The sequence below is a fragment of the Diadema setosum genome, chromosome 7, assembly GCF_964275005.1.
Source record: "Diadema setosum chromosome 7, eeDiaSeto1, whole genome shotgun sequence".
NCBI classification, from domain to species: Eukaryota; Metazoa; Echinodermata; class Echinoidea; order Diadematoida; family Diadematidae; genus Diadema; species Diadema setosum.
Genome location: NC_092691.1, coordinates 1,600,772 through 1,624,624, shown reverse-complemented (window position 1 = coordinate 1,624,624; position 23,853 = coordinate 1,600,772). Strand labels below are relative to the sequence as shown.

At 40.8% G+C, this 23,853-nt stretch overlaps 1 protein-coding gene across 1 annotated transcript in view; it reads right to left on the bottom strand.

Moving 5' to 3' along the window:
- LOC140230553 (probable E3 ubiquitin-protein ligase HERC1) overlaps positions 1-23,853 on the bottom strand; it is a 72,075-nt gene that overhangs the window by 2,890 nt on the left and 45,332 nt on the right. Inside the window, exons 46-73 of the mRNA XM_072310698.1 lie at positions 23,240-23,412; positions 22,383-22,683; positions 21,312-21,506; positions 20,376-20,550; positions 18,722-18,913; positions 18,586-18,670; positions 17,504-17,699; positions 16,684-16,969; positions 15,846-16,060; positions 15,087-15,290; positions 14,317-14,447; positions 13,512-13,717; positions 12,796-12,925; positions 11,959-12,108; positions 11,137-11,409; positions 9,685-10,044; positions 9,170-9,295; positions 8,504-8,642; positions 7,544-7,725; positions 6,574-6,726; positions 5,910-6,032; positions 5,185-5,287; positions 4,424-4,668; positions 3,402-3,632; positions 1,951-2,123; positions 1,345-1,587; positions 584-755; positions 46-126 (exon numbers count right to left, since the gene is read on the bottom strand). Of these exons, the coding sequence (XP_072166799.1) occupies positions 46-126; positions 584-755; positions 1,345-1,587; positions 1,951-2,123; positions 3,402-3,632; positions 4,424-4,668; positions 5,185-5,287; positions 5,910-6,032; positions 6,574-6,726; positions 7,544-7,725; positions 8,504-8,642; positions 9,170-9,295; positions 9,685-10,044; positions 11,137-11,409; positions 11,959-12,108; positions 12,796-12,925; positions 13,512-13,717; positions 14,317-14,447; positions 15,087-15,290; positions 15,846-16,060; positions 16,684-16,969; positions 17,504-17,699; positions 18,586-18,670; positions 18,722-18,913; positions 20,376-20,550; positions 21,312-21,506; positions 22,383-22,683; positions 23,240-23,412 (5,243 nt within the window). The remainder of the gene's footprint in view (positions 1-45; positions 127-583; positions 756-1,344; positions 1,588-1,950; positions 2,124-3,401; positions 3,633-4,423; positions 4,669-5,184; positions 5,288-5,909; positions 6,033-6,573; positions 6,727-7,543; positions 7,726-8,503; positions 8,643-9,169; positions 9,296-9,684; positions 10,045-11,136; positions 11,410-11,958; positions 12,109-12,795; positions 12,926-13,511; positions 13,718-14,316; positions 14,448-15,086; positions 15,291-15,845; positions 16,061-16,683; positions 16,970-17,503; positions 17,700-18,585; positions 18,671-18,721; positions 18,914-20,375; positions 20,551-21,311; positions 21,507-22,382; positions 22,684-23,239; positions 23,413-23,853) is intronic.

The window sequence follows — 23,853 nt, the reverse complement described above, 5'->3', positions numbered from 1 at the left end:
CTCAAATCTGGCCTACACTTCCATGAAGCTTCGGGTCAGACTCACCTCATGGAACGTGTCCTCATTCACTCCACTCTTGTCAATATCACTGATGCTTCTCAGATTCTGAACATTCAGGAAGTCAACCTGCAGGAAAAAAAAAAAGAGGAATTGTCTCATCTCATCAAATCTGACATCTTTTGCTTCCTCTTTAACAACATAGGTACTGGGAAATATCTTAAAATTATAATCAAATGAATCCATATACTGTATACGCTGCTATTTTCAGGTACAGATATTTTCACGAATGAAGAGGTCATAGGCATTTTTTTGAGATTTGGTTTTCGTAAACTAATGCTGACGCACTATTACCCCAGCGCATAAAAATATTTTCCGTGCTGTTAAATTCACCGTCCAACTGTGATTCGTGAAAATTAAACCCTCGCGAGAATAACTGCTTATACAGTAGTCAATGACAAGAACTATTAATCTGAGCTATCCAGAAGAAATCATAAAGCAAAATCAAGAATTATGAAGTAAACTCAGATAATCTGCAACAAAATAAAACAGAATAAATAAAAAATTATATAAACCATCATCTCACTTCCTCTAGATCCTGGATTGAGAGAGGAATCCCCACCAACTGCTTCCAAACAAGGGGTGCAAGATGGAGGTCCAGGGGTTTCTTGGTGCGGATGGCCACCCCAAACAAGATGCCCAGGAACTTGAAAAGGGACAGGTGTTCTTCGGAATTGGCTGATGGGTTCAGCAGGAATCTGTCAAATGGAAGAGATAACAAAATATTCTATTCCGTTTGACCCTCTACGTACATTTGCCTCTTCATACCATATGTCCCCCCCAAAAAAAAAACAAAAAAACAAAAACAAAAACAAAAACACCCAAAACAAACTAAAATGGGACTCTCCGTAATGGTTACTTTGGAAATAGTGAATCAATCCAAATACAATTTCAGGGTATGAAACTAAGCTTATGACCCACATCTTACTGAAAAACCCATAAACTTTGCTTCAGTGGTCTAAGAGAGATGAGGAATTTTGTAGAGCATGTCAGGAATCCCTTCCCTCCAAGTTCTCTCCATTGTGTTCACGCATTATGCAATTCCAAGAGCATCCAACTATTAAATTTGGAAGAATCAGACTCATGACATGCTTTAAAGAGATCCACATTTCTCTGTGACCACTTAACCAAACTGAATGGGGTTTCTGCACAATATAGCTAAGATGTTATATTTTAAGACCCTGAAATAGCATTTAGACAATTCAATCATGTTGGAGGATTTCTATGCAAAAATCTGACTGTAATTTCTTTTGACATAATATATATTACTCTCATCGTTCAGCTCACCTGTCTCTATTGCTACCAGTCTCTGATGCAGCATTAGGAGTAGGGATGAGGAGTCCCACAGTGCCAGACTCCAGCTCCTGGCACATCTCTGTGATGGTGTCATCAAACACCCCGCCCGCATCATCCGCCCCCTCTCCTACCAGCTTCACCTTCCACGCCCTGGCTGGTAGGCGGAGGTCAGCAGGTTTTAGCCGCACCACCTGTTTGGCTATCTGGACAAAGATTGGCTTGCATTTCCTTCCTCTGCAATGAGCAAAACAATTCACCAAACAAAGATGTGAAAGTTGCTGATACATATATTTGAGAGTTACTCATAAAAGAGACAGTGAAATGAGAAATATCAAATATATTAGAAGAAAGAAATTCTTATGATAATTGACAATAACTGTATCATTAGAAAAAAAAATCACAAATTGGAGCATTGCAATAATTTCATTCTTTTTCTCAGTAAATCCAACATCAACAAAATGATATCAGAACATGATTCAACCTGTAAATGTTTTCTTGCTTCTGAAAACAAATCCAAGCAATGAAGAGACAACTGTTTTATTTTCTTTTGGCAATGTTTTGTCGATTTGTGTTTGCAGCCATGAAATGACCCCATACCTTGTGGCCAGTCTCTTGACAGTGACCTGTGGTCCATAGTTCTTTCCCTGGACCATGGTCCTCCCTATGGCCCTGACCATGGGAAGGGTGTAGACCCGAGGAGCAAGCAAGGGGCGTAGAGTGCCATCCATGAGGCCAGACATACCAGCACTGTATGGTCCAAGGGTGACGTGCTAGGAATTGAGGGTTTAACAGAAACAAAGATGAAACTCACAGACAACAGACAAGATTGGTCTTTCAATTTCAATTTTCAATTCAATTTATTAATTTCATAAAACTACGTTCAAAATATTTACAGAGATGTGTGAGTCAAAGGAGGAAATCATGCAAAAGCCTAGGGCTTGGAAATGTGAAAACAAAGAGGACAAGTATGATCCATGCTTCCAGTATTTTGCCCAATATTACCATATTTCAGCCATTATCATCTTCATCACATTACTGTTCAATCATCAACAGCAGCATCACAATCATTATCCTCATCACAATCCTCACAAGGAAAAGTAGAAATTACGCGGTGCGTAAAATATGTCCCCGCCGGAAGTAGCATTTAGTAGCAAAATGTACAATATCGGTAAAAAATCAAGGTCAAAGGTCAAAGAAGTCAAAGGTCAAAATTCTGTGTAGAAGTTTTGAAGCCCTCACCTAGTGCCATCACATAAAGCAAACGGAATCGAAATCGGGTTAGAAATGGCGAAGGAGTAGCATTTTGTAGCCAATGTACAATATAGGTCAAAAATCAAGGTCAAAGGTCAAAGAAGTCAAAGGTCAAAATTCTGTGTAGAAGTTTTGAAGCCCTCACCTAGTGCCATCACATAAAGCAAACGGAATCAAAATCGGGTTAGAAATGGCGAAGGTGTAGCATTTTGAAGCAAAATGTACAATATAGGTCAAAGGTCAAGGTCAAAGGTCACAACTGAAATTCTGTGTAGAAGTTTCAAAGCTCCTATGTAGTGCTATCATATAAACCAAACAGAATCAAAATTGGCTCATAAATGACAGAGAAGTAGCAAATTGAACATTTTGATCACACACGGACGCACAGACAGACAGACAGACGGACGGACGGACAGACGGACATACGGACACACACACGTACGGAGCCCGTTTCATAGTCCCCTGCTCGAACTCGTTCGGCGGGGACAATAATCTACATCAGATTCACCCTCATCACTCTTCATTCATCATCTTCTTCATCACATCATTGACACCGGTACAGATTACTTTATGACTCTGAAGGAAAGTTCGTCAGACTTATCACATCCACTCACCTTTTGTCCCCCCCCCCCCCCCACTTAGTAAAGCTGACCACAGTTATAGGTCAGAATTATACATTTCTCCTACTTCATGTTACATGTATGTCATTACATTATCTAAATATTCTACGTAATGAATAAGTTATCAGAGATGAAGCAGATTTCAGTTTCTAGTTTTTGTTGGGATAAAGTCAATACCTGAGCCGGATCCAGGTTCAGAAGTCTCCAGGATGAGTACATGAGGTCACTGAAGTGATGGAGGAGGCGGAGTCGAGACCGGATGCTGGCGGGGCTGCATTCCTTCAGTGCTGGGTACTGGGTTGGGATGCGATCCGGTAGACCCAGCTGAAGGGGGGATGGAGTGCCAGCAGTGCGGCGGGGGACTGGTGGAGCGGTCCACGCAGCAGAGTGACTTCGACCAGCAGAAATCTGACATCAAGATAATGATGACCAAAATTGATCAGTCATTTTAATCAGATGTTTCAAATCACAGATACTCAAAATGTTGAATTCACATACACCCAGCAAATTTACCCTGGACAATTTTAACCCTAAAGGGGCCGGGCTTTTTTGGCTATGCTCAGACCGGGGGGGATGGATTTCGCCCCCCCCCCCCCCCCCCCCCCCCGAGATCTCGGCCATCGGTGGTGCGATCGCGATGAAATTTGGCATGCGTGAAACCCACGTCATAATCTACAATATTGTGTCATAATATTTTTTTAAACAAGCAATTTCTAATTTTAATTAATTAATTATGCAAATTAAGCTCAAGATCATCAAGACCAATCATCACTCAGACACTATATAGTCAGTATTCCTTTCCATCAGTGTAGGGCAACTTGTCAGTAAGTTGCAATAGTTTTTCAATCTCTTTTCAAACCTCTTTAAATTATTATCTTCATCATCACCACTACAGTCATTGTCAGCATAATCAGCATCACCATCCTTGGTGAAATGATATAACACCACTGCCATTCATCATCATCATCATCATCATCATCATCATCATCATCATCATCGTCATCATCGTCGTCATCACCATCATCACCATCATCGTCATCATCATCATCATCATCATCATCATCATCACCATCGTCGTCATCGTCGTCATCGTCATCATCGTCATCATCGTCATCATCGTCATCATCGTCATCACCATCATCCCCTCCATCACCATAACAACCAATAGACCATTAAAGTCATCCCTGTCTTCTGCTCACCTGTTGTACATTCTTTCCCTGGAGTGACCCAACTAACACCGGCTCCCTGACTGTGTTGGTGTGGCCGAGTCCTAGCTGACCATCACCATTTGTGCCCCACCCCCAGACATCCCCCGTGCTGGTCAGTGCTAGGGTGTGCTCCGAGCCCACGGCAATGTCTTCCACGAAGAATCCCGCCAGGGCGGGGACCTGCTGGGGCCTGTTGGCGAGGCGCGCCCTGTTCTCTGGTAGTCCTGTCAGGCGATCTGATGAGAGAGAATGATATGACACAGATATGTTGATAGTGTGACTCTTTGCTATGCTTGATGTAACATATCTCAGCAAATGAGGAATGCTGAACAGGATGATCTTATAATGATGACAGTCCTGCATTATATGACAAGATACATAAAGAAAGAAACATATTCAAATATTTGCTAAATTGATAACAAATTTTGGGGGGGTGTTCATTTCTGAACTATCATGACAACGATGATATGTAAAACAATACAAATTTTGCGTTGATAATTGGAAAAATAGGGAAAGATGCAGACAGTGTCAAAATTATGAACAATATCTGACATCTCACCTACAGAGTATCAATCATTTATTGCATGGAAATCGATCCATACTACACAGCCATGCTCACATCTCTCACAAGCACAATAAACATTTAGGATGTGTAATATGACAATTTCCACCGTCTAATTGCTTGATGGGTGCGGAAGAACCTCAGAACTTGTGAGATGAGTGAGGTAAAGGAGAAAAAGCGTGGTACAAACCTTGTCCGAAGGTAAAGACTCTTCCATCCTTGGTGAGTGCAACAGAGAACTGAGTTCCACAGCAAACTTTCCTGATACCAACATTACACAAGGTGTCTACCCGCTGACAGAAAACAGGAGTAAGCAAAATATCACAGGTCACCTTCGGCATTCATTGCTTTCAAATATAAGTTAATCAATGATAGAAAAAAAAAAATAGTCTACTTCTGCCTTGATCATCTTTCTACAGATAAACTGAAAGTTTGCAGTTCAGATTAGCACACTAATAGAATAGCTAGCAAACATACATGTCCTTTTACCCCTATCTTCACAGGGTCTTCTCATACAAAAGTCTGAAAGTTTGGGCTTTAATCTTGTGCTTTCACTACTCTGTTGCCCTGAAAATAGTTCACGTTAATTCAACAACAATAGACATGCATTTGTCAGGGGCACTACCAGCATGGATTAAATTAAGTTACCATGTTGATTCACTTTTCATCGACAGATTAAGAATTTTTTATGTGCTTAGATCCACAGGGAGGATGTTTCCTGCAGATTCTGCTACCCTTACAAAAATGATCAGAAATCCTTCACTTTTGTTTCACACTCAGTGTTTCTGAGGGACAATATTTCCACCCTGTTGCTTTAATTCCTTGTGACAGAAACTAGGCAGGGATATGATCTGAAGATGATGCACTATTCACCAACTTTCCACTACTGCACAAAGGATGCAAGGTGTAATATACCTGAGGGAAAGACTTGGCCGTTGAGTTGCCCAGTCCCAGCTTCCCATAGTCCCCATCACCAAAGGCCCAGACTGTGTTACCATCGGCTGAGACACACAGGGTGTGGTTCATACCGCAGGAAACCTGTCCAGAACAACATTTACATCATTTTGTGGATACAAGACAGGTCTACCTCATTGGCAATATCTACTTCTCTCAATGTCCAGCACCTTAAAAGTGCTATTTAGTGTCATTATACAAACCTTTCTCAGCAGTAACTTTATCAAGAGCTCTCTGATTAACACAATCTGACATCAATACAATCAATCATCTTTTACACTAAATATCTACTTAAAGTTTAAGAAAATTAAGTTATCTTATTATTCTGATTGTTTCATAAAATCTAATTCTACCAAACTGCAGAATCTGAAACTCTTATTTTTCTCTATGCTACTGGCATGGAAGTCATTAATCAACATCACACTATAATTTTTTGTTATTATCATTACTATCATAATTATTATCATTATTATTATTATCATTATTATCATTATTTTTCTTCTTTTTTTTGGGGGGGGGGGGCTGTTTGTTTTCAATTTTGTTTAAAACAGTATGACCATTACAATATCAATATCATGACACTATCTGCTGGATGAAATAATGGGCAATTAAACTGGGTATTTACCTGCCCCACTGACTGGCCCAGGGCTACTACCGGCTCTGGAGTCTTCTTGTTGGAGGTGTTTCCATGACCTAGTCTGCCATAGTCCCCGTTGCCAAACGTGAACAGCTTGCCATCAGATGTTACCACAGCTGAATGTTTGAAGCCACAGGCCATCTTGGAAGGAGGGAAATGAGAAAGAGATAAATGATTATGATGATGGGGATGATGATGATGAAGATAATGTGAATGATGATGAGTGATGATACTGATGGTACTGTTAATAATGATGATGATGGTGATACTGCAAAAGAGGACATTTTAGCGGTGTTGAAATTTTCACTTATTTCGTACAAAAAGAAACTAGCATTAAAATAAAAGCACACAAAAATTTTTGCTTGCCATATGTTGCAATAGTTGATGTCTTGATTCCGCAGAATTAAAAACATGCAAAACTCTTCTTACTCGGCTGAGCACAAAAAATTAGTCGCATGAAAATATCCACTTTAATACTGATATGAATGATAATTATAAAAATGATGATACTGATGGATTTGATGACAATGATGATGATGTGATAGTGATGATAAAAAAATGACAGAGATGATGACAATTGACCTGTCTCAACATCATCACTATCATCATCATCATCATCTTCCCCATCATTAAATCATCATTGTCATCATCATCACCATATTCATCACCAACGTTATCATCATCACCATCATTTTCATCCCTGCATATTTACAGGTGTAGCACAGGACTTCACTATTTAAGTACACTGAGGAAACTAAAATCTCATTAACATGTCTCAAGTATTCTTGAAGGGCTTTATAGCGACAGTGCTGCATGGATGTTTGGTGGCAGCTCATTCCATAGTTGAGTTTCACAAGATTTCCATGTACCTGACATTGAGATTATACCAGATTTAAAGGAATAAATAGAACAAGAAAGGGGGGGGGGGAGAGGGATGCTGTGATAGGACAAGTCTTACCTGACTAATCTCCTCCCCCTGTAGTGCCTCTATCTGCCTCGGACGTCTCTGACGATCACTGTTACCATGGCCCAGCTTGCCATAATCACCGTCACCCCAGCTGAACACTTCCCCACTCTCGGTCAGTGCCATGGAGTGACCGTCTGACCCACAGGACGTCACCAGCTGTGTCACTACAAAACCTAGAGATAAATGTGTATCATTTCAGTAAGACCACAATGAATTATTCTGGGCAGAGTAAACAATGGTTGCAGTGTTAAAAAGGAACAGGAGGGAGGATAACAGATGAGATTTGTAGTATTCACTGTTTTGCACAGATAAACGCACAGGAGGAAGGCTTACAGAGATGAATGTGGCAGTTTCTCAAAGAACTGGTGAATACAAAAATAGTACACTTAAGAGCACCTTTCAACATTTGATATGTCACAAGCACACACCCTTGAAATACTAGCATCATCTTCAGACTCTGTTTTATGAGCCAAAATCATTGCTCTTCTACTAACCCACTTCATGATGCAAAACATCCTCAGATCATACTGCATATATACTTTTGTTATGCTGAAATCTGAATCTGTTTTACTACCATATGTGAATTGTGTCATGACCTGTGAAAGAAAGATGAGGTAAGAGTAATATTTTGAGCAAGAAACCCTACTGATCAATTCAGTTCTGTGTGTAAAGTCAAATACTGTATCTTGGCCCCACATACAAAGCTATCTTACATGTATGTCATATAACTTCCAAATATATTGACATGCTGTTACACAAAATAAACATACTATGGTAGCTACTGATCAATTCAGTTCTGTGTGTAAAGTCAAATGCTGTATCTTGGCCCCACATACAAAGCTATCTTACATGTATGTCATATAACTTCCAAATATATTGACATGCTGTTACACAAAATAAACATACTATGGTAGCTCTCTGGAAAGATGGAATCAAAATTTCTTGACATACCTTGAAGAGCGGAGACAACAGTGAGTGTGTGCAGATCATCTGAGTTACCCTGACCAAGGCGGCCATAACTGCCCTCCCCACAGGCAGACACAGTTCCATTGGAGTGGATGACAAACGTGCAGTTCTGGCCTAAAATCACCTACAAGGAGCAAGCCACACACACATATGTTCTTATTAACAAGACTGACATGTTGTATACAGACAAAGTTGTTTTCTGCAAGTAAACATGACCAGAATTACTAATCAAGCAAAGATTTGTTTCATGCAATGTGACATGTTTTGCAGAAAAAAAACCACTTCAGAATATTCACACACTCTTGACAGTCTAGAGATTAAAGGGGTTAGATCTATACCTTCAAAACAACTTAGTGTGGTCATCAACCTACACCGTAAATCTACATATTTGTTTTACCCTTTTTTGTAAAAATGATGCACAATATGGATATTAACGTCAACAAAACTTTACAAACATCTACTCTTTACTTGTTTTGAAACAAGCCTCTTTCATTGCAACTGATTGACAAATTGCCCTACATCGACGTAAATATTTTTCATGAATTTTCATGAATTTGAATAAGCCTCTTTCAGAAATTACAAAATACATAAATAAAATGACTCTTCCATTATCTTGAAGGACTGAGTGCAACACTAATTTGGCCTTCTGACCTGTTGTGCAGAGGAGAAAGAAGTGACGAGGTTGGGTGTGGTCGTCCCTCTCCCAGCCTCAGCCAGCTGACCATGTCTTCCACTCCCCCAGACATACACCTCACAGCGACCACCTAGCTGCCAGTCCTGGCGAAGAAAAATCAGATCAAAATTTGACATCAGATGGAATAGTTGGACATTAAGCAAGTAAAAGCAGTGTACAAATTTCAAATCTTTACACTGTTGACCATGACATATCAAATGAGCTTTCTAGACAACAGACTTCACAGGTCTACACTACTGTCTTGTTCCTACAGGAGTACTACTCTGGCATCAACTGAGCCACTGGTAGCAGACACGTTAGTAGGAGCATGAAAAGAGATATAACTTTAGAAATGGTTTTACATTCAAGTACAATGACTGATGTACCTTCAATTCATGTGAAGAAAATCTGAGACATGCGACACTGACTTCTCATAATCTCATCTACGTCATGTCCCCTACATTTATTGGCTTTTCAAATCAATTTGTCTAACCTCTGGCTTCTGTGTTGCCCAGGCCATAATCTGCTTATCCATGGTCAGCGTCCACTCCTGGCTGGACACTGGCCTAAGGCTCTCGCTGCCAATGTCCAGCCCCTCCACGTCCGGGACGACAAACTCGGGGGGCATGGCCTCCCGCTGGACCAAAGCTGTGGCAGACTTCATGGCCGTACAGAAGGCAGAGAGCCAGTTCCATTCTAGTAGGACCGGGGCAGAGTCCTCTCGGCAGTGGGTGTGCTGGAGGGGCTTGGGCCGGAGGTACAGGGCTGGACCAAGGTTCAGGGCCAGGGCCAGGGCAGCCAAGCACTGCAGGAAGCTGCTGTGGACCAGTTGGTCTCCCCTCAAAACATGGCCCTGGATTGCAGAGAGGAAAGGTAGAGATTAACTTCACCACAGATTATGGTCTCTGACACACATCACTCATTGTCATGAATATCTTATCAAAGAATCATATCTAAATTCAAAATATCATTTCATACATATAAAATAGAATATCAATAATCGCTAAAATCTACTTAGGTAACAGTTTTAGTTGGTCATTCTTTCAAATCCTCTAAACTTTATAGAAAATTCACTTCTTGTTATGCAAAAGATTTGTGAAATTTAAATACATATGAAAGTTCTTGTCTACACTATTTTATGCATTGAATGCCAGTGGCAATTCTTGAAAATTTCATGCTGTCAAAATATCTTGCTTTACAGTACATGCAAAAATGTCATGATATGTTCTATGTTTACTTGTTTGCAATGTGGAATATGATAATAATAATAATAATAATAATAATAATAATAATAACAATAATAATAATAATAATAATAATAATAATAATAATAATAATAATAATAATAATAATAATAATAACAATAATAATAATAATAATAATAATAATAATAATAATAATAATAATAATAATAATAATAATAATAATAATAATAATAATAATAATGATAATAATAATTGGATTTATATGGCGCTTCATACTGGCGTTTCTAAGCGCACTGGTGCTATTCATACAAAAAGACTAGAAAACACAATAACATTAACAAACCAGCATATTAACAGTAACAAAAGAAGAAGAAGAAAAAAAAAAATACATATGATACTGTGATACAATAATTAATAACTGACTGTGTGCGCCTCCAGGAAAAAAAAAAAATTACAACTGATTAAAAAGGTGAGTTTTGAGAAGAATTTTAAATGATTCAACAGATGAGGCATTCTGAATATAAAGAGGGAGTTTATTCCTAAGGGTGGGGACAATGGAAGAGAAGGCTCGGTCACCATAACAGGTTTTTGCAAGTGGGCCATGAAATAATTGGAGTGAGGAGGATGAACAGAGGGGTCTGGCAGAAGAGGAGGAGCGAATATGAATGAATACATTTCATATCGTTTCATTTCATGTGATTTATACCACAACTCAGTCTTAAACTGGACGTCCGACTCACCTTCTCAGCCATGTACTGTGTCTGGAGGATCATGGGAAGTCTGTCTAGAAAGGCCCGCAGGAAGGGAGCCTGGTGCAATCCCACAATGCCCTGGGAGACCAGCGCCATGCGACAGGCGGCAAAGACCCGGTGCTTGAGGTACCAGTCCTCTGAGCAGGTGGCCACCGTCAGCCAGGAAGACTTGGAGAAACAAAAGGCCAAGCAGGGCCCCGACGTCCAGCTGAGGTCTTGGACCGGTCCAGTCCCACGGAAGGTCTTCAGGACAACCCCTTCCTGCAGGACAAAGAGGAATTCAAACCAACGCTTTGAGAATACAGCATCACATTTTCATACTAAGATCATAAATTTTTAGTTCAAATTTCACAGTACATGGCAATTAAATGAACGGTGGCTAATCACATTAGCTGTAAACGGGACTTTATACTTTGAGTAACATTTTGAACAAAGTGACTGCCATAGAGATAGTGCAGTTGATTTGTAGACCAATATGAAGCAGAATACATGTTGAGCAATAAAATCATAAATATCTCATGTAACTACGAAAAGAGATTTGGTCACATATAACAAGACATAAGGGTGACTTGCGTTGAGGGTTCAAAGACAAACATGGATTTTCAGACTTGGAACATTTCATGGCCACAAGGCAGACATCTACCCAAATCTTGTGACTCCAGTTTGATTGTTATGTCCTTACTGGTAAAAATATTTAAGGATACTTGCACTGGTAGAAACAAAGTACAAAGTTAGTTATGTCGTCAATTAAATTTCGTTTTAATAAGCGGGAGAACTGTCAGTGGTAAGTTACGATATTTCAAAACTTACATGCAAGGCCCATATGTTCACCAGTCCTTCAGAACACCCAGACGCCAAGAAGAGACCATCAGAGCTAAAGGTCAAGTGTGTGATGACCCCTGTATGACCTTTGACCACAAGCAGCTCTCTTGGCTTTTCTTTTGGTATGGCTGGTTGGTCCTGGATGAGGAAAGAACATTATTGGTGGCATAACTATACATTAGTGTTTCACCACTGGCCTGCTGCTCACGCAATCTTGATCAGTCAGTAATATATATTTTAATGCTGGCTAAACACAAATTATGCTCCCTAGAATATAATAACTCAAATGTTCATTTGGCAACAGATGTTTAAAGTGCAAGCAGACTCTAGAAACAAAGTCAACTACTCGCTCACTGATCATACAGGTAAACTGAAACTTTGAGGACTATTTACCATAATGAATCCATGTCAGAATCTAGTAAACATATTATGTTTACCAAGTAATATTGTGAGTGGATAATTTTTTACTCTTCAATAAAATTTGAAAAAAAATATCTTCGAAAGGATGATCACAACAGTACAACAGAGCTTTTGTACATGACAAAAAGATCACATTAATTATCATGTTAGGTTAGCATTTCACAGATCATGGTATTCAAATGAATGGTGACTAATCAAATCCTACTTGAACAGGACCGTATGTTTTGAATCTACAAAACCCTTTGTGTGTTTTGAGTACTGATTGGCTTAGAAAATCCCATAGCATTGTACACAATGTACGACGTCCCTGAAACAGAAAGACTCAACATTGTGAAGAATGCATCAAACAGTTTTGAGTCTTCTCCGCAGAGAATGAAATAATGAGATGAGAGGCAGGGAACCAACCTGAAGGGGCGTGGTGGTCGAAGTGAGGGGTTCTAAGAACTGTCTTGGTCTGCTACCAATGGGCGGAGACACCTCCATTCGGTTCTGGTAGGGGACAAGCCAGGTGTGGAGGCTACCGGCCACACAGCCACTGGAAGAAAGGAATCAACAAACATATTACACAACATGTTTTATTTCCTCTAAGTAGCATCTTTTTGGTACAATGATCTCCTTATTTCAGATTTTAGGTTGCATATTCACACTGACATGAAAACGAAGAATGTCCCACTGTACCACTGAGTTCCCCATGTTAGTAATTTCTACTATGTAATTATCCACCTGTAATTGAATGCACATGTGACTGAAGTCCTACATGCTTTACCAGACATCAAGAGTAAATGTTTCATATTGTTGCAACTGATTGACAAATTGCCCTACCAGTGGATATGATGCCTGTCTACAAATCAGGAGGTCATTGGTTTGAGTCTAGCCCGAGTATGTATGCCTGTGAGTTTTATCATGGCTACTACTAAAATGCTGAATAATTGGTATGTTATCATGGCTACAACTAAAACACTGAATAATCAGTGTTTATATCTGACATCAATGCAGGGAAATTTGTCAATCAGTTGCAATAAACATAATTTGATGCAAGAATCATTAATCTAATACTGTTATTTCTCAACAAATATGTCAGGCAAGCCTCCATCTAAGAACAAACATTGCTGTTGACTCACATGGCCAGTAGGAAACAAGGTTTGCTGAGCTGTGGGTTGAGGGAACACCAGTGTAGAGTGGAGACAAGAGGGCAGGATGGGAGGTGGAGCTCATAGAGGCAGCTGGGCTGTTTACCAGTCTGAAGCCAGATTCTGACTGGGTCACCTGCTGCACAGCTGGCCAGGAGATGACCGGTGGGGTTCCACTCTACACACAGGACTTGGTTCTGTAGGAGAGACAGGACAACATGGAGTTTGATAGCCAGCTCTCTACTTCTAAAATACATCACTTCATCTTTTCCTAATCCTAAACAGACAGAAATTATTATCATTATTATTATTATTATCTTTTTTTTTAGGGGTGGGGGAGAGTGTGTGTTTAATCAAATCTATTCTTTTCACTGTCTCACATTCATAAAGGCTGGAAGTTTGCTGGGGTCAAGATTCCAGTATGTTCCATCATATGCAATGGCTTTGTGTTGGAAAGGCAGCTTTTTCTTTTCTGTCATACCAATTACATGCCATAAGGCAGCTCGTTAAGTGGTAGTGAAATGAAGAGGAAGCCAAACATAGATAATGTTTTCAAAACCAGTTCCATAATGATACCTAGGTAAGGAAATTGGACTTCGAGAAATACTAACACCACATAACCCAAAACAAACTTACATGTACAGCGTACTTGGCTAGATGGCATCAAAAGAAGACCCCCCCCCCCAAAAAAAAAACAAAACAAAAAAACAAACAAAAAAACAAACAAACAACAAACATAACTCTTTTTGTAAGCATTAGTAACAAAATCTGATGAGGTCTGTTGCCGTCGTCTTACCTCATGAGCCTCCAGGACAAAGGTCGGTTCTGGGTCAAACGAGTCCCGGCTGCAGAATGCCAGCTGGCCGTCTGAGTAGCCAACAGCAAAACGGTGATCCTCGTCATACCAAGCCAGGCAAGTCACAGCAACTGTGGAAGATAACATGTGGTTCAATGAATGGGACCTGTTGCCAAGGAACTTGGCACGGACAATTACAAATTGTTATTTGGTGTTTTTTCCCCAAGTTACTTAACAGGACTTTAATATGACTATTCTTCCTTGCAACTGATGACAAATTGCCCTACATTGACATAAATAAGCACAAAATTGATCAGTGCTATAGTAGTAGTCATGACAAAAGAACAACTCCACAGAAGAATTTCATGAATCTGGACTATTCTTTCACCACAGTAACATAATTCTTGGTGTTGACACAAAGCTGTGAACAAACTTTTGTAACTTCAGTTTTTATTCACTGAGTATATTAGACATGACAACCTTGTAGTTACCATCAAGCTTACTCATACATTTGGCTACATCCATCCTCAATAGAGTGTGAGAAAGATAAAGACGACGACGCACAAAACAACAGCGAAACGGAATGTGAAGATGAAGAAGATGAAGTTGAAGACAAGAAGAGGAAGAGAATTGCTGAAGCAGATTCTGAAGTAGTAGAAGAAGAAGAAGAGGACAAAGAAAAAGAACATGATGATGACATGAGGTGTAATAGATTCTGTACTGATATATACACACAGAGTGAGCCTGCCACCAGTTACATAACCCCTCACCTCCCTGCCGGTAGCACTGCTCCAGCTCCAGTCGGTGGAAGGTGGTATGATCCAGGATCTCCACCAGCCCCAGGGAGCCATCCACGCGCCCCACCACCAGCATGTCGGTGGTGGTCCCTGCCCTCCCCTCCAGTAACCCCTTGTGGAGGGGCCAGGTGAGGGCTGTCACCAGCTGGGGTTGGATGTCCAGATGACCACGCCCACCTGCAAGCAAGGCATCAAAGTGGAACATGTATCACAGAGAGAGGCACGTCTTGATAAAGGGAACAATAAATCATCCTCGACTTGATGTTCAGAGGCAATTGCATTCAACCTGTTGAGGACGAGTCCTGAGTATACTCGGGCAGGTGTCTATGGGAAATGTGTGTTGTGGCAAAACCAAACCGTCCTCAGTGGGTTAATATCAAAGAATTCTGCCCTAAATTTATAAACCTCTTAACAGCAACGGTCATGGTGTTGTACGGGCAGTTATCTAGGGTGTGGATTGATGTGAATTGTAAATGGATATAAGAGTGAGAGCAAGACAGGTCTGAAAGACTGACTGAATTCATGTCAAAAGGGTAATATCTGATATCCATACAGAAACAACAGTTAAATTTCAAGACATTGCAGTTTCAACCCCTAATTCCCTAACCATCCCTTAAAACAAGACCAAACAGAAGAAAAGAAAACAAAAGAAAAATCTTGGTCAAATAAAATGATTCACAGATTGTTCTTGAAAACACTGATTTCATCTGACGTCCACGCTCTACAATTCACCTGTTGCAAACCAAATATTGACCAGGTTGTCCACCGATCCAGCCATCATGCGTCCACTGGGAGTCCAGCAGAAGTTGGCCAGAGGGAGGCCGTCGGGATAGCGCCCCTTCAGGATGGCAATCTGGTCCTCGGTGGCCGAGAAGGTGCATATTTGTTGGGAGAGAGGGTGGGAGGCGGGGCTGAGACTCCATGTCCTCACTCGCCCATCACGCCCACTGGAGAGGAAATCGGCAGTTTTGTTAAGTCCTTTAGGATGTGACAAGAGTTGGGATATGAACAGCTTTTGCAACTGAGATCTTACAAACAAGAACTTATTGCAGCAGACATTAATTTGTTCATTGTCACAAGCTTTTTTTTTTTTTGCAGGAATCATTTGATTAAAAAGAAAAAAATCATTGTATCTCACATAGGACAAGGGCTCTTTGACATTTTTAAAATTGGGAAAGGGTTTTGTAAACACAGTTCTCCTGCTTACCGCTGATATGCCACTAATAAGTCTAGAAAATGAAAGCTAGTGAAATACCACCATACTAACTGAAAAAACTTCTCTTGAACAATGTCTTGTATGCATCATTGTGAGTGACTCATGGTCATACAGCTTCATAAATATGATTAACATCTAGTACTTTGGGTAAGACTACAATGTGGAAACAGCACAAAGTAATCTGCACCATATATTGCTTTTTTTCAGAGGTACATTGTTGAACACTTGCAAGATTTATGTAAGAGTTTGAACACTTAATGCATCATTTATATCTGAATGAATGAAAGATGGGGCACAGAATGGGTAAAGGGTCGACTGTAAAGGATCCTGAGGGGGAAAGGGAGGGGCACTCACCAGGTAGCCAGCAGTCCCTTCTTTGCATTCCACCTGCTGGCTGTCAGGGGTGCAGTGTGGGACTCCACCTTCTCCTGGGGGCAAGGGGGTAGCTCTGCCTGGGTGTCGGCCACCATGGGCAGGGACTGGGGGCCCCTGGACCCCGTCTCCTCCCGCACCTTCCCCGCCAACGCCTTGACCAACTGCTGCGCTGCCCACTGGCGATGTGGACTGGCTAGCCGGCTGGACAGGCAACAGGCTGCTAGGGCATTGGCTAGGAGGAGCGGGTTTGCTTTGGGCTTGGCATCTGAATCACAAGGATGCAAGAAGTATGGAGGGGGGGGGGGGAGAGAAACAAACCTTAATAATAAAAAAAAAACAAAAACAAAAACCTCAAACGCGTGAGCACTTGTCTTTCAAACAGCCAGTCTAAAACACACAACTCTCATTTAAGGAACATACATTGTACATGACAGATATTATAATAATTTTAGTACATTGTGTGAAGGCATAGAGTGGTGTTAGTAAGGTACTAAAGCGTTGTACATTACATTACTACTATTCTCATAGCATTGTGATTGGGGAGAAGTTTTCAGCACCTCAATATACAAAAATGGCCTCTACAAAAGAGAAAAACAAGCAACTGAATAGTTCCTCCAACTACAAATTCAAAGTCACGTACATCATGACTATCAGGACATACAACTAATATCCGTTTGTCTACATAAAGAAGCAAATGGGTAAATGATACTGAAAACGCAATTCTCTGTACATTGAAGCCCCACAATTCACTGTGTCACTTTGATCCTAACTGGAGGAATAAAACCAATGATCATCAAACCTTTGACTTCACCAGCAGGTTGTGACTTGGAGGTGGTTGGAGAGCTCTTAGCTAAGAGGGCCACTAAGGCCTTGGTGACGGCAAAGCTTGGGGAGGACAGAGCTCTCTGGTCGGAGCTGGAGGGATCGTCCATTCCAAGGCTTCCTCTCGTGTCTATGGCAGCAATGTTGAGACCACACGCAGCGGACAACAAATCCTGTGGAAGACAGTCAGGAGAATGTTGGCTTGACACAGAGACTTCCAGTCTTAAACATCAAGAGCTTCAAAAGGCCGACCTGTGCTCTTTACAAGTAGCCATCATCAACTAGAAAAGTACTTGGAAAGTGCAGACCTCTGCCAAGCAGCTCATTGCACGCTGAAAATTGCCCAATTTCCCAATATAGAAGCCTTTTGCTTTAAATGTCAACAGCTTAACAATTCCTGCTGTGCGGCGCCACCTTGAGTAGAACACATAATTTAGTGTGCGTATGCAAACCTCGAATGCACATTGTACACACAGCTTGAAATCCCAAGTTCATTGACCCTATATGCCAAAAGATAAAAGATCTGTTGAAAATTTATAAAAATTCCTGGATTGCTACAAAAATTTAATCATCTGTTCTTTGTCTCATTATGAGTCTTTCCTGCAAGTTTCATCCAAATCTGTTCCCAACTTTTTGAGTCATTTTGCACAAAGACAAACAAACAAACAAACACCAATGAAAATATAACTTCCTTCATTGGCGGAGGCAATATCATTGTTACTAATGCTACTGCTGCTGCTGCTACTACTACTTACTACTACTACTACTGCTTCTACTACTACTACTATTACTACTACATTTACTACTACTACTACTACTACTACTACTGCTGCGACTACTGCTGCTCCTACTACTACTACTGCTGCTGCTACTACTGCTGCTACTGCTAGTACTACCACTACTATTATTATTATAATATAGCTCTATCTCTACACTGATAAGACAAATCTTTTTAGAAAAAGAAAACAAGGATGTGTAGGCATAATAATTCACTGCAAACTCAAGCAGTTCAAACACTGCATAGAAAACTCATCTTGGATCTCAAAGAGTTCTACCTACCTTAGTGCAGAGCTGCACCAGTAGTTTGGCAGCGCTGGGGTTACTGGCCACCAGGGCACCAATGGCAGAGCTCAGGTACGAGAGACTGGACGTCGGCGAGCTCTGTGTGGTGGTGATGTCGGGCGAGAAGGATGACGATGAGGAGGTCGATGACCCAGATGGTCCAGCATAGTACTGTGTCAGTGTTGAGCCCACATCGGGGTAGGAGGTGGACATGGTGGTGAAGTCTGCGCGCCCGGCAGCAGCCAGGCACATGAGACGGACGACGAGTCGGATGTCGGCTAACCCAAGTCTCTCGAGTCCCTCAGACAGGTCACATGCTGACCCACTGGAGGAGAGAAGAGTCAGGAAATAGTCAGCTTCTGTACAGGTCACATGCAAACTTTTTGGAGCTCAATTCTCAACTCTATTATCATATCCATTTAAAAAATCACCTTTCAGAAAAGATTCAACATCTATAACATGTGACAAGAGAACAAAGTGGAAGCACTAAAGAATGTAGCATTACTAAGTGCTGAAAAGAAAATGAACTTATTCAGGGATGCCAGTTAGACTGAAAGAGAGAGCTTGAAATACATCTACATGAAGCTACTTTGTACGCAAATGGGCCAGAACTTTGATACTACCAGGGTCTGAATTCAGGCTTTTGCCTGAAAATTAAATTATTGTTGTTTCTCACAATAAAACTCAAGAAGGGACACTCACTGTTTACTCATGACAGCTTCAAAATTCAAAACTTATATTATCTAGGTAAACTGCACAGCATTTCTAATATCAATCTAAGTGTTTCCCCAATAAGAGTGGAAACACACTATATGCTCACATCAGTGGTATACTACCTGTACTCTTAACGATGGGTATAGATTAGGTAATTTGACAAAGTTTCAAAAAAGTTCAATAATTCTTACATAGTAAGATGTCATATTCCCATGGCATAACTTAAAGGGTGTGTACAGTTCTGGTTGAGGTGAGTATTTAGCTTTTAACGTTTTGCGAGAAATTCAGAAACCACTCTATGAAATGTCAAAGAGCATGCAATTCTAAGGGGTATCAAAAGTTTATTTGATGAAAATCGGTTTTGAAATGGCTGAGATATCCAAAAACAAGGTGAAACAAAGAGATCCTAATAAAAGGCATGGCCTGTAGTCTTTTATTATTATCACTTTTTTTGATATCTCGGCCATTTGAAAACCAATTTTCATCAAATAAACGTTGAATCCTTCGTAAAATTACATGCTCTTTCATATTTCATAAGGGGTTTCTCATTATAGGAACGTTCAAAACATGAATCCCCACCTCAACCAGTACTGTACAGTCCCTTTAATTTACACAAATTAGCAACCTTGAGATAGGTCATAGAAAAAAAAAAATAATGATGGATACATCAAATGAAAGAGCTCTGAAAACTCTGTCGAATTATGCCACAAACCAAAATATGATTTGGGGATTGACATTTCATGTTAGGCTCTTCTACCAGGTAGGAGATGAATGGTTCTTTCCAAATGACTTCCAAAACTTGCCTGCTGAGTTTGTTTACTGGGACAGCAGTAAGTCAATATCAGGTCTGCCAACATTCCCACATCCAAATCAGGGAGATTCCATACAGCAATCAGGGAGATATCTGTGTGCTACATGCATTTCAATGGGCAATAATAATTCCGAAATCAAGGAAATTTTAATATTCTCTTATTCAGACATGAACAGATTTTGACATTTTCAGGGAGACTCCTGCAGAATCAGGAGACTTGGCAGCTCTGCAATATCTAAATCTGTTGAATTTCCAATCTCACCTAACAGACAGTAGAGATAGCGCCCTCATCACCATGGAGCGAGCCAGTAACACCTGGGAGGCTACGGTCACCTTGTGGAGTGCTACGCCCCTCTCCTGGGCTGACACCAGTAGAGACACCTGCTCACCCAGTGACATCCGGCATGATGGACCACCATTCTGCACTCCATTTAGGTCTTGTCATGAAAAGAAGAGGCAAGGACTATTCAGACGAAACAATCCTTGATTCTTTTCTCATTCCCACTCATAACTCCAACACCCTTACCCTTCTTAACACACTGAAGACTAGTCCCAAGCATACTCATGCATGTGTCCATGGGGACATGTGTGCTATAGTAAAATCAGCTCGTCCTAGAAAGGTTTAACCTACACTGTACATTTGAATGGTAAATGCAGCACAAAATACTTTAAAGGCATCTGAACTTTCATTTTCTGCGATTAAAAGTTTTGAACTCAATCTTAAATATTGCTGATAAAATACAGAACAGCATATCCTGGCATACAGTCAGCACAGCTTTTCTTCTTCAAACAACACAATTTTTACAAATCTTAGATTTCTCACAGCATGGTTGCAGGTTATTGAAAGCAGTTTGATGGCAACTTTCTTTTTCATCGGTTAATTTTTTGTCTCTCAGTACTGGAACAACAAGAACAACCACCACCACCAACACCACCACCACCACCACCACCACCACCACCACCAACAACAACAACAACAACAACAACAACCACAACCACAACAACAACAGCAACAACAACCACCACCACCACTACCACCACAACCAAACAATGTAATATTCAGGGAACAAGTCTATCATTTTAAAAAGCCCAAACAGGAGACCATTGGTATCAACTCCAACGCATACAATTCTGACATCAAGAACCAAATGGGGGTGAAATAACTATGATGTGACCTGGAAGAGACAGAACTCACCACTCTGGTGACCACTGCAAGAACCACGCCCTCTGCAGTCTGAACAGGCCCTGGCCCCAAGAGGGTCTAGCTCCATGAAGTCCAGGGGTGCAGGGATGGGTCTGGTCTCTGTCAGCCCCAGCCGGTGCATGACTTGCTCAAAGTTCTCCTGTCCAGACAGAAGGAGCTCTTCATCCATGGCTGAGAAACCTGCATCATCTGGAGTGGTAGGAGGAAAACAGATATCAGAAACATTTGCCTTTTAAGAAATGCTTGGTCTTGATGAATGTGCTCAAAATGCAGACTTGACAGAAATAGTATTGGTGGGTGCTTTTCAACCAGTGGACGGCACAGCTCTTCCAGGTGAGGTGGGATGTTGGCCAGAAATGACATGAGAAAAATTTGTATTCGATCAACAGGGCCTTGAAAAAAATTTGCAGGAGCCGAAGCGGGCCACTACTGGTAGCTGAAAAATTTGGAGAAGCACGAGCTCGACAATCCACTATCCAATCAAAATTTTGATTCACAGGGTATTTGGCATACAAAGAATGTGCCATTATATATATTCTTTGGGAGGGGGTGGGGAAGAAGTGAAGGACATTCATATTTCTTCAATTCACATTACATTGGTTTAGAACATTCAAGTTGGTAATGTAATATGGATACTCCTAAATCCCACCACAGTTAACTCCCCATAATAAACAGATATAATACAGAAATAAAAGCTGAAAAGAATTATATCAATTCAATTTCTTTTGCTGAAAAATACACAATATTTACTTGCTGATACACACTTATTACCAATGATTTAGCCAAATGTTGGACAGAATTGGTTTAATAGATTATCAAACTTATCTTAATATCCAAAAGCACCTTCGAATTGACTTAACCCAGATTTTATATCTTATCCACCATGTGAGGTTTAAAACAGACCCTTGTAATACAAAATGCTGTTATACATTAAGCACAATAATAACCTTTCCAAACTTCCCTGGCTGACTTTCTGCAAATGATCACCAATAACAGCACTATCTCTGCGCTTATAATTAAAGTTAAAGTTTGAAAATGTTGCTGGAGTATAATATAAGATCTTACCGTCCATGCCTACATCAGCACCCATCCCAAGATCCACAGCAATAGGAGACTGCTGGGGGGTCTTGCCCTGCTGGTACTTCTGCCGGCAGTCCTTACACATCAGGTAGTAAGGCGTCCCCGTACCACACGCCCCTCCAAACCAGCCGTCCACGTAGGATCCGTTGCTACGGTAACCCATGTGGCCACAGCTCCGCCCACACCCAGGGTGGTATTGTCTCATGTGACGATTGAAATGGGTGATGGAAGCCCCACACAGCTCACATACCACCTGGGAACCTGGCCCCTCGTAGTCATGCGAAAGCTATCCAAACAAAGAACAAGCCAGGAAATTAGTCATCTACAATAACAATAACGCTTGGAGAGCAGCATATGGGAATTAATGCACACAATTTAAAAGTGAAAGTACAAAAAGGCCACAGACTTAGCACTCAAATGCCAGTGCATATTTCATGTACATTAACCCTTTGTGTACTTTGAGTACTGATTGGCAAAGAAAACATTATAGCATAGTACACACTGTCAAAAGTCCCTGACACAGAAAGGGTTCAGCAAATCTTACATTCATAAAAAAATGCATTAAGCATGGCACATTAAACTTCATTCTTAATGTCAAATAGTTTCACATCTTTAGTTTCAAAATAAAGTAGGTAACTGTAGTTTGGGAAATCTGTTTAGACTGCAGCCTCACAACTTGCTGAGCATATCACAGATTATAAGATCAGCTAAGATTTCTTGAAAGCTTGAAACAAATAATATAAATATCATGTTATGAAGTGGATATGCCTGCTGCTAAGGAAAAAGATACATCAGGTTGTATCAGAATCTACGAAGTGAACAATAGAGGGCAGTGTTCATACCTCCTCATACCAGAGACCCAGGAGCTCCCTCTCTGATGCGATCTCATTCAACAGCGACGTCGTCTGACTCTCCTCGACATCCATCTCCTCGTCGTCAAAGATGACGACGTCCTGGAGATGCTGAGGAAGAGGTCCACCCAGGAGACTGCTCCCCATCCCCATCAAGTCTTGGTCTGGTGGAGTGGGGGGTGGGGGATTGAAGAACCAGAAAAACTTTACTTCAGATTTCAAAAGTTTTGAGTTGGCCCTACAAACGAGGAATTTTCACGTGCATTTTAATTTCTCGAATTTTGCGAGCGCGAAGATTCGCGAAAAGATTCGCGAAATTAAAATGCACGCGAAAGTTCTTGTCTACACTATATGCATTGAATGCCAGTGGCAGTTCATGAAAATTTCATGCCGCAAAAAAGGCCGTTGGCTCCACTCCTGATTCATCTTACCATGCTTATGAGTGGTCTGTTCATCTTAAGATATTGTCATGGTCAAAGGATAGAGGTGATAGAGTGTGGTGAAACTTGTGTGGAATACAGACATTTTAGCATTTTTGTCAATACCAATCCTTCCTCAGCCAAAGATGTGACCTTTGACCCAACCTGGCTCACAAAATAATGAAG